This window comes from Hyalella azteca, unplaced genomic scaffold (assembly GCF_000764305.2).
Source record: "Hyalella azteca isolate HAZT.00-mixed unplaced genomic scaffold, Hazt_2.0.2 contig3562, whole genome shotgun sequence".
Classification (NCBI taxonomy): Eukaryota; Metazoa; Arthropoda; class Malacostraca; order Amphipoda; family Hyalellidae; genus Hyalella; species Hyalella azteca.
The window spans coordinates 14495-26651 of NW_025933809.1; the positions used below are offsets into that span (position 1 = coordinate 14495).

The 12157-nt window shown below is 46.2% G+C and overlaps 1 protein-coding gene across 1 annotated transcript in view; it reads right to left on the bottom strand.

Annotated features, from left to right (window-relative positions):
* Positions 1 to 12157, bottom strand: part of LOC108679165 — a gene marked incomplete at its 3' end in the record, with an annotated part of 26412 nt that overhangs the window by 11087 nt on the left and 3168 nt on the right. Inside the window, 1 exon segment of the mRNA XM_018167755.2 lies at positions 6879 to 8066. Coding sequence (XP_018023244.1) covers positions 6879 to 7820 — 942 coding nt within the window.

Below are 12157 nucleotides of genomic sequence, written 5' to 3' on the forward strand. Positions count from 1 at the left end.
ACAAACCTTGACATAACACTTCACTACGCCCACAAACCTTGACATAACACTTCACTACGCGCACAAACCTTGACATAACACTTCACTACGCCCACAAACCTTGACATAACACTTCACTACGCGCACAAACCTTGACATAACACTTCACTACGCCCACAAACCTTGACATAACACTTCACTACGCGCACAAACCTTGACATAACACTTCACTACGCCCACAAACCTTGACATAACACTTCACTACGCGCACAAACCTTGACATAACACTTCACTACGCCCACAAACCTTGACATAACACTTCACTACGCGCACAAACCTTGACATAACACTTCACTACGCCCACAAACCTTGACTTAACACTTCACTACGCGCACAAACCTTGACATAACACTTCACTACGCCCACAAACCTTGACATAACACTTCACTACGCGCACAAACCTTGACATAACACTTCACTACGCCCACAAACCTTGACATAACACTTCACTACGCGCACAAACCTTGACATAACACTTCACTACGCCCACAAACCTTGACATAACACTTCACTACGCGCACAAACCTTGACATAACACTTCACTACGCCCACAAACCTTGACATAACACTTCACTACGCGCACAAACCTTGACATAACACTTCACTACGCCCACAAACCTTGACATAACACTTCACTACGCGCACAAACCTTGACATAACACTTCACTACGCCCACAAACCTTGACATAACACTTCACTACGCGCACAAACCTTGGCATAACACTTCACTACGCGCACAAACCTTGACATAATAGCTTATAACACCCAACAGGTGCGACGGCCTGCCTAATAACCATTTACAGGTGCGATGGCCTGCATGGACACCTGTTTACAGGTGCTAGTGACACCCACGACACCAACGTTCACCCAGCGGCGTTCACAACGCGATAACACCGCCACACCCGCAGCGTTCCAGCGCCTTCATTGGCCGGCTATAGCACGGCCATAATTTTGTCAATTGATATAGGTATCAAATCACTTGTTTGCTTGAATCGCAAGTTAACCAGGAATTTAAAAGCAAAGAAAATACCACAAAATTCACCATATCTTTATAAGAGAAAACGTTTTGGAGTCCAGCTCCATCGTCAGTTCATAACACAAAATTTTGTTCAGAAAAAGTTCAGTCCTAGAAAAGTTCAGCCCCTGTCAATTGAGGAATAACAGACCCCGGATCTCGGTAATTAAGACAGCTTTATAAGGGGGATTGAGGGGAAACGTTAGAGGGAATTTGGGGAGGAGTAGCGCTATAAGTGGTAATAAGAAAAACGTTAGAAGAGAGGTTATGCAGCGATGTGAACGCCTTGGTCGCGTGAGAAACTCAATGATCCAGATCTGGCCAACACTAAAACGAGAAGTCGGGCGATATCCCAAGAGAAAAAGATCCCTGCCAGCAGATAAGTAGATATCAGGGAGATCTGTGCAACAGGAAGAGATCTTTTCTGAAAATCACAAACGGGCTATTGATGGCCGGCGAAAGGGCGACTGTGAATCATTATCAGGGAACCTAAATAGTGGGTTGATAACCTGGGTAGGTGAGTGGGTTGATATAATAATATAATATTAGTCAACAAATATAATATTTGTTGAAGCACCTACATGAACAGATTTATATGAACGGATCAATATTTAATAATGTATTGTTTAAGCTTGGTAGCAGTTATTCGATCTTTAATGCAAGTTCGCTTGAAGACAAACGTATTTTACTGCAAAATTTCTTGTTACATTTTTCAGTAAGTCAAGGATGTTTTATACTGGCGTTGGTAGATCAAAAGATCAAAAGTAGCTTCTGAAAAAAAATCTTCAATATTTTTAAGACGTTTCAGATGTAGCAAAATTAATTTTGTAGTAATTAATTAATTACTACAAAATTAAATTAAATTAAAAATTAATTAAAATCACTTTTAATTAATTATTAAAAATTAATTAATCAAAATTAATTTTTTGTAATTTGTAGGTTGCCCAAGCCAAGCCCATCCAGCGTTGTCCACGCCTGGCAAGGTGTATTTTAGTTGCCGTCAAAATGGCATAGAAAACGATTTCTCCAATCAGAAAATGGCGCGTGAGTCTACGGACGATATATTATCCTTATCTGATTTATAATTTGTCAGAGAAATTTTTTTCGGTTTTGTTTGTGTGTCTAAGCCTGGCACCACAAATATGTAGGAGCTGTTAAAAGGAGCGCGTATTGAAGATAGCGGTCGTGCCGAGCAATTAATGGGACCTGGATTTTTTTAGTTAGAGAATAGCAAGGCATTGCAAAACTGGAGGAAACGAGTGGAGTGATAATTTAAATATGATTTTTAATTAGTGTATGCACCTACTATTCGATTCGAGCACCTACTTGGAAAAATTGTGTAGGTAGAAACCCAAGTTCGGACCCCATTAGTGGAGCACAATTAGTCAAGCGACATGCCCCTGCTAGCTAGCCAAGCGACATGCCCCTGCTAGCTAGCCAAGCGACATGTCCCTGTTAGCTAGCCAAACAACATGCCCCTGCTATAGCTAGTCAAGCAACATGCCCCTGCTAGCTAGTCAAGCGACATGCCCCTGCTAGCTAGCCGAGCAACATGCCACAGCTAGCTAGCCAAGCGACATGCCCCAGCTAGCTAGCCAAGCGACATGCCCCTGCTAGCTAGTCAAGCAACATGCCCCTGCTAGCTAGTCAAGCAACATGCCCTTGCTAGCTAGTCAAGCGACATGCCCCTGCTAGCTAGCCGAGCAACATGCCCCAGCTAGCTAGCCAAGCGACATGCCCCAGCTAGCTAGCCAAGCGACATGCCCCTGCTAGCTAGTCAAGCAAAATGCCCCTGCTAGCTAGTCAAGCAACATGCCCCTGCTAGCTAGCCAAGCGACATGTCCCTGCTAGCTAGCCAAGCAACATGCCCCTGCTAGCTAGTCAAGCAACATGCCCCTGCTAGCTAGTCAAGCAACATGCCCCTGCTAGCTAGTCAAGCGACATGCCCCTGCTAGCTAGCCAAGCGACATGTCACAATTAGTGTAGGGTTGGCAGAGCTACGGAGACACCAGTAGACCTACAGTCGGCCTGTAGGCCTAAACTAATGTGCTGCTGGAAGACATTCCACAACTGTTCTACCAGGCCTCCACGATGACTTATTTATTCCTCAAGATTCTTTCGTTCCAGCCTATGAGGAACTCCAGCAGCTGGAAGTGTGGGATCTTAAACCCTATTATTAATTATTTCTAGATCTTGGAATACAACATGAGGGAAAAACAGGTAGAAAAAAATAGGTTTAAGTTAAATCTAGAGAATTGAGTGGCGAAGTGCCTATAGGAGGGACCGAGGACAGAATTCAACAAGTTGCTCAATATACAGGGTTCAGAAGGGCGGTCGATTGAGAAGAAAAAAAAATATCTCAAGAGTTTAAATACAAATTGATTTCTTGTGACGAAAAAATTAAAATGCCTAATTCAATCTGATGAATGAAAATAGTAAAATTCGACAAAAATATGTTAAAAATCAAACTAACTTTTAAGAGTGGACAATTCGGGGAGGTCGATGTCAATTAAAAGTCCCCATTGAAGAGGTCAACGAGTTCAGAATTTTTCCAGTCTCTAATTAACGAAATACGCTGCGGTTATTGCATTGTTAAGGGTGGATTTAAATTTCAGAACAATCGTCGAAGTAATTTTCACGTTTACTACAATATAATACACAGTAATATAACTTCTTTCAAAATGAAGGTATACCGGTATACAAGTATATGATTTCTCAATTAGACAATAACGGGGCAAGCTAAGGGTGACCGTGCGGTGGATGCAGTGTGATGTAGACAAAACATTCCTGCATCAATAGTCTGCTTCCGTCACAATATGTACAAGAATAAGCAAGCAAATAAAACAGCAAGTGAATACCGCTCTTGTGGCCGCTGTAAGGAGACTACAACGCGGTGCAAGTAGTGAGCGCTGTAGCTTGCTGCATCACCAGAGAAATGTTGATATCCTGAGTAACCTACAGTGTAGGGCGGCAGTGCAGTGTAGGGCGGCAGTGCAGTGTAGGGCGGCAGTGCAGTGTAGGGCGGCAGTGCAGTGTAGGGCAGCAGTGCAGTGAGCATGAATCAGGGTAATGGTTGGCATGATTCAGGGTAATTGTCATGTGGTGAACGTCCCACGGAAATTAGAGTAATATTGAGAGTAATCAAGGTCAGAATCAATAATCAGAGGTAAAAGTAATCAACGGAAATAAGAGTAATATTTGTGCGGCGATAGCCTCCTGATGGACAAATCAGGGCTATTTTGTGAGTGATAACCGCCTCCACACGTAGGCCCACCTTATGATGAATGATATATTATCAATATGATATATTACCGTGACCTACTTATAATCGGACCTAACCTTTGCAGCGATCCAACCTCTGATCGCGCTCATCAGAGGTCAGATCCGCGCGCAGATCGTAAATCTCATGATCCAGTAGCTGATGTTGGGGCTATGGATCTCGCCTAACAGCCTCCCTATCATCCATCATCCATAGAACGCTTCGTCAACACCTCTCCCGGAGCCACGCAGCCCTACAAATGTCTGACGTTGGAATATCATTGAATAAATATTGTTTCAACAACATCAGCTTATAGTCAACGTTGCTCTAACGTCAAGGTCCGCATAGTATTATTTTATAATGTGGCCGTAATTCCTACCATATGCTAAAAGCTTACGTCGTCGTAACTTCTCCACACCCGTATCCTCCATCAAATTCAGACCCAGCTGGCAAATGAAGTTTAAACAACGTTGATTACGAGTTAATTTCGCGAAAACAACGTTTAATCGACATTATTTGAACTTCATATGCCTGCATGGTGCTGGCGTCTCCATGACAGCCACTCCGCGAACCGAGTATTTCGCGCTCGCTGCTCAGAGCAGACGCACTCTATAGTCTTCACTTGCATATAACCACAAGATCATATATAAATATCCATGCAACGGGTGCGAACAATGTAAATTAAATGCACATTAAGATGGTACTATTGAAGATTCTAAGTTCTAATTAATTGGTTCTTAGAGACGCACTGAAAAACGGTCAACCGTCTCGGCCCGCCCTAAACGTGACCTCCACAGCGGCGGGAAACGATGAACGAAAGTTGTGCGATTCATTAATCGATTCACCATTATACTGAGTCTAGTAAGAAACATTTATCAATTAATCCACCATTATTCAGAGCCGAAAAGAAATAAAAAGTGAGCTAACGGCAGTGGGTGTACGTGGGGAAAGCTACGAGCAGCGGCACACGCGAACTTCAAGATAATTTGAATCTGGAAGCTTTTACGGAGGAAATAAATTTGGTTATAGGAAAAAAAAATCTTTAGCTTTACATATAATGTAATAAAGAGTTTTATATATTTCAAACACAACGCTAGAAAATATATGAAATAAATTATTATAATAAAAATTGGAACAGCAACAAGAATAGTTAAATACATTACAAATACGACAGTTTGTGATGAGACAGTTTGTGATGCGACAGTTTGTGATGCGACAGTTTGTGATGCGACAGTTTGTGATACGACGTAGCGATCAAAAACTTCAGCGTTGAAACAACATCAAGATTTAAAACTTTGATGTCAACAAATAATGACGAGAAAGAAATTAATTAAATCAAAAGAAGAAGAGACGCGTGGAGCAGTCAGCGCTTTTATGGATGAAACGTCCCCATCACCTTCCTCCTTAACCATCACTCAACCCCAACCCTTTACCTGATCCCTCTCTCCCAACCCCGCTCCCAACTCAGCCCTCAACCCATCACACAGCCCCGACCCCATCATACTCCCATGCTATCCCATGGTTGGGGTTAGCGCTTACACAGCGGAAACGAAAACAAAAAAATTTAAAACTGAGATGAATGAAAAGACGAAGAAACGATCGAGGACGTGCGGTGTGAAGGCGGCATAATAAAGGAGCGGGAGAGGCAGAACGGCGGGAAAATTGAAGCAGTGCAGTGAAGCAGGGCAGTGGAGCAGGGCAGTGAAGCAGGGCAGTGAAGCAGGACAGTGAAGCAGGACAGTGCAGCAGGACAGTGAAGCAGGGCAGTGAAGCAGGGCAGTGCAGCAGGGCAGTGAAGCAGGGCAGTGAAGCAGGGCAGTGAAGCAGGGCAGTGCANCACTGCAGGCGACATGAAGCTGGCAGGCGGCACTGCAGGCGACATGAAGCAGGCAGGCGACACTGCAGGCGACATGCAGCAGGCAGGCGACACTGCAGGCGACATGAAGCAGGCAGGCGACACTGCAGGCGACATGAAGCAGGCAGGCGACACTGCAGGCGACATGAAGCAGGCAGGCGGCACTGCAGGCGACATGAAGCAGGCAGGCGACACGCGCTTCGATTGCAAAGGCCAAGGCGACCGCGGGCGACAAGCTCGTGACGAGAATGTGGCCGCAAAATATCACGCGTTATGATTGGCTACTGGAAGACGCTCGTTCAGGGGCAACCTCATTGTGATTCTTGGTAAATCAATAAATAACTACATCATTGTAATTATTTAAACGAGCATATGGCAACTGAAGCTTCAAGTGAGAGATGACTGTTATACGGCGCCAACTCGTAAAATTCAATGTGTAAAAATGATACGTACGTTAGAACCAAACAAAACTGTGTGAAATTAAAGAAAAATATACAATTAATGGTAAACACGAAATCAGCGCAGACCATACGAGCACAGAGAGAAATAATACAAAATCAGTACAGACAATACGAGCGCACAAATAATACAAATTGAGAAAGAATTTGCAAGTGCAATAACAAGAATAAAAGTAAAGAATTTGCAAGTGCAATGACAAGAATAAAAGTAAATAAAAGTAAATAATTACATATCTCGTATCACGGACTGACCTGCACGGCGCTGTTGAGGAAGCAGTTGTTCTGGCCGGGCTCGTTGAGCAGGCCTTTAGTGCCCGTCATGACGTCGCGAGGGGAGGTCATGTCGTCGCTGAGAGCCACCTTAGGGGCGCCGAAAATAGACGAGTTCCAAAAGGCTTTTTTCTTCTTGGGTCTTCGTGCCAGGGTGTGCAGGAGCAACGCATCTATGCTGGAACTGCCTCCTTGTGGGGGAGTGCAGCTAACCTCATTGGGACTACAAGGATCCCCGACATTAGAGGTGATTGCGCTAGAATTGCAGTGACTTTCAGTGGCCGCCAAAGTCGGGAACCTCGAAAGGTCGGCCGCTCCGCCATGAGAAGAGTTGGGAAGGAACGTGAACTGCGGGGACTGAGCGAACATGTCTGGGGACTGACTGAAATTGAAGCCTGGCGACGACGGCATCAGTCCTGGGGAGCCAAGAAGATTAGGAGACGCGGGGTTGAAGATGGGATTTTGCACGTCATCTTGATTAAGGAAGTTTTTAGTGTGGCTTTCATCATAGGTGAAGTAATGACCATGAGTGGCGTGGTTGTCGTACATGCCATGGTAGGATGGTGACTCCACTTCATACATACGATGAAGGTTAGCGATGCCTGGAGACTGAAGTTCGCTGAAGCTGAATGTCGGTGACTGTAGGTCGCTGAAGCTGAAAGCAGGTGACTGCAGGTCATCCGCAGGACTCGGCACTAGCGCAGGTTGCTCTGGTACCTGCGAGGAGAGTTCATCCCACGACCTGCCAAGTGGGCGATGTCGCAGTTTGCCAAGCTCCCCACCATCCCCAAGTGGGTCCCATGACCCACCCAGACAACCCCCGAGTGCAGGCCGGCTGGGGTGACCGCGGGCTGTGTCCCCTCTGTTGCTGCTCTTGTTGGGGAAAATCGGGACGCCCGCAGACGGGAAAGCGACGGTAGGCATGACGAGAGGTGTCAGGTTGACGGGAGGTGTCGGGATGATAGAGGTGTCAGGTTGACGGGATATATCAGGTTGACGGGAGATGACAGATTGACGGGAACAGACAGAAAAGTAGCAGTCAGGAGGACCAGGAGAAGACAGGAGGATTAAAGGGAGGAGGAGAAGGAGAGATGTTGGTGGGGTTGAAGATCACGTCATCGTCGAGATGGTGGATGAGACTCTGGGTGGTTGACGATCCCGCAACCATACCTGCAACCACAGAGTTATGAGTCACCTGCATTCAAAGACTTGCGTTATTCTCGTATGGATTTATGGTCGTATACAACGAAATCTTTATTAGATAGCAAACGAAAGCTACGTTATGCAACGAAAGCTATGATGTAAAATGATAACAACAAAAGCCATCCACATTCATGCCAACTAAACCATCAAAAAAAGCTACAATTCATCATCTAAACTCCACTCATGGGACCAGCAGTATGTACGGTGCTGTGGTCTATCTAAGACTGGACAATGAGACTGAACTCACAGTCCCAACCTCTAGCAGAAGCCTGTCGTGACATGCAATAAATACACCTACCTACCTACTCCAAAGTTTCTTTGTACCAGAATATCCTCGAACAAAATTACATGATCCTGAAGAATACACGGGAACATGTTGAATACACGTAATTGTTTACTGGAATAATACGCGTAGTTAGAGTGGGACCAGCGCGACGTCTGAATTACGGAAGACAGGCAGCAGGACGCTGTGTGCCAGCAGCTGGACGCTGTGTGCCAGCAGCTGGACGCTGTGTGCCAGCAGCTGGACGCTGTGCCAGCAGCTGGACAGTACATCAAGGTGTGGCTGGCACCTTGACCGGGACGCCATCCTTTCCAGCGCTGCCCTTTCCAGAGGCCTGCTTTGCTTGCCTATGTTAACCAATGGACACACGTGCAGGGCGGCCGCCGATAACACGCCTATAAAACGGCTACAGGACGCCTACAGTAACAGGCTTCCTGCACCGTATGAGGCTGTCATGTTGTGGTTAATATTATAGCGTTATAACCAGGGGCCATACTTTCAAAACTCGCTAAGTGAACGTAAGTACTTACGCTCTATTTTCTTGTCTATGATTGGTGGATTTTGCTTGAAAGGCGCCAATGATTGGTTGATGAACTTACGATCTCTTAACTTTTTTTTAATTATGTGTCCAGGGCGATTATTCCAGCAGATGTTGTCAACTAAACAAGCACAGAAGTTCTGCTGCATTTCAGCATTACTGGACATTTAGGATATGACCGGCCGGCAACTAGTAAACTCCATGAGCTGGTGCCATACTGTCAACAATACTTACGCGTTAGTAATTCTGTCAGCCAATCAGCGACGGATAGACGATACCAATCGTAGACGATTCACCAATCATAGAGGATAAATTGACTGCTACGTGGATTTTCGTCGAAGCAATGTAATGTTTATATCGTGAATTAGTTGCGTTATTGTGTTAACTGTGGGACCAGATACGCCATTATCATCCTGACTCAAAGGCGCGAACAATAGAAGCTAAAATATGTCAACAAAAGACAAACACGCAGCATATTGTTAGTAAATACGAAGCAAATTGGGTGTGAACACACAACATACAACGGATGGACACACAACACACAAACTATACAGGCCTCCGTGTTGTGTAGAAAGCGAAGGCGAAAGCAACGAAGCAGCGGAGTTGAAAAACTGGACTGTCACCTCACCTCACTATTGCCAGCCTCACTATCACTCCAGCTCACTATCACATAGCTTTACTATCAACCCGGATCACCACCACTCCAGATCCCCACCACCACGGCTCACTATCTCATCCCCTTTGTACTATCAACTCGCCCACCTCACTGTAGTTCCGTCTCACCATCACCACTCACCATGGTTCCGTGTCACCATCACCGGACCTCAGCATCACCAGACCCCACTATCACCATGTCTGGCCGTTACGTCACGCGCCTCATGACCTCCAAGCGGGGGGCAGTGACCTGCCCCCCCACCCCCCTGTCCTCTTCACTGCCCCCCACCCCCCTTGCCTCTTCACCGTGACTCTCCTTGCCTCCTCATCCACCATCCCCCATTCCTCAATAGTAGAAAACTACGAGTGAAAACAGGGTGCAAAATATCATGCAAATACCATCATTTGGAGTGAATCATATGGCGAATTTCTTTACATGCCCTATATTTTTTAGTCATTGGCTATTATCCTTCGGTTTTTTGGTTAGGATGAAGTGTTGAAGGCAGTGTCACCAATTTTGTTTCTGTTAAAAGCGCTGGTAGAAATATTCAGCCAGAGGAATGTCGCACGATGGAACCTTGGCTGGCCGCTTAAAACCAGCTCTTAGTTCTGGCTCCGCAAACGCTAAGGCAAGAGTCGCTAATGGCGGGCCCATTACGCCTTATCTTCCGTCCCATTACTCCGTATCTTCGGCCCCCATTGCGCTATCAGCTGAGCTAATCCTTTCTTGATCCCCCAAATTCTACTTATATAGCCTCCCTACATCTTACCTCTTAGCCATACTCGACCACCTCATTTCGCAACATCTCCCCCCATATCGCCCTCTGGCCCACGACCACACTAGTGCGCCGCCTCCGTCGTACCCCGTCCCCAAGCCGTCCATTGGAAGACGTTGCTCATCACCGGGACCAGGAGGGTTCGTTGGATCGTGCTCAAAAACTATTTCATTTGTCTTCTGTTAAAAATCCCTCCCGAAGAGTCTGAACTCTGGCCACAGCTCGGTTATCAAATGGCCATACTGCAAGGTCTCCACTTTCTTTTCGTTGTGATATGTCACTATTTTTAAAGGTTTGCTCTAAAAGTTGGGGCCAGTGTAATTAGCATCTTGAAAGAGTATATAATATACCTCTTCCCTTCTCCTCTCCAGTGAGTACAGTCCTGAATGGTCTAACTTGTCACCGTAATAAAGGTCCTGCATCTTTGATCCTGGACGTGAAGGTCGGTTGGACTGCCTCCAATTGCCACACCGCAACCGCTTTTTAGGGCTCCCAAAGCTGGCAGCAGTACTTCAGAATGAGGAGCACGAGGGCTCTGAAGAGTGTAATCATGGGCTCCTCTTTTCTTGTTCGAAGTCCGCCAGATCCACCCCATCCTTTGTCTACCTTTCGCAACTATTGCCGCGATCGGTCATCAAACGTAGCTCCAGTATGCATCAACAATGCGAGATCGCGAACAAGTTGCTACTCAATTTCTGAGCCGTCCGTTCCCAAGTAGCGGTGCCGCATCCCGAGTCCCGACCTCTGCACCAATTCTGTACCTCGTTACTTCGAACTTAGTGCAGTTGAATTGCGTGTAAGTCACTGTGGGCACACTCGTAGATTGTCGATAAGTCATCCGTAACTTCTCGCAGGTCAGGTCGCCTGTGATCCTCATATGCACTCTTATATCGTCCGGATTCCCTTCTCCACCTTCCCGATTCCCCCTCCCTCTCTTTGCCTACTTTCCCCCTTGCCTACTCGCCCCTTCCTTACTTGCCTCCTCATGCCTATTATCCTCCCTTGCTTTCTGGACTCTCTTGCCTACTGGGCCCCATTCCCTACTGTACCCCCTTGCCTACTCTTGCACACTTGCCTCCTATCCCCGACTTGACCGCTCACGCCTAGCCTATCCCCACTGGGATATTCCGTGATTGGCTCTAACCGGCAAACAATCTTAACAGCTGTACCGGCCAATCACTCGGCGACTTGCCACACCACTTACAACCACCACACCACTTACGACCACCACACCACTTACGACATCGGCAACCCTGTTGGTGGCTCATAATTAGTATCTGGCGACCGAATCTTAGTTGCCAGGTGTCGCCAGCCCAGCTGTTGGCGGCATGGCTAGCCCAGCGGAGTAGGTCCTGGGTCCAGGAGACCAGCAGCCGGGCCAATATGCACGCACTGGGCCTCATTATACGCATGCATCTATGCAGTGCATTCACTGCAGTATAGAGATCATTATGATGCTAATAGCATACTATTTTATATCCTGGGAGGGAAATATCTATTCTATTCAATTTTCTATTCTATTTTAAGCCTGGGCATGGAAAGGATCGAGCAGAAAATTTGCATGAAAAAAAAAAGATTTAAAAAAACATAATACGACATTTAACCGCCATTTTAAGTATCCAATAATACACTTGATTGGTTGGATGGATAATACATTATCGAATCCTTTCTTTTACTAAGAACCAATTACATCAGACATTTCTGGTTGCTTGATGTGAGTGGGCGGAGTGGGGAGAGAGCGAGAGAGTGGAGACTGGAGAGCTCACTGGGAGAACAAGCAGCCTAGGAGCAGGTGGAGGGGGGGGGG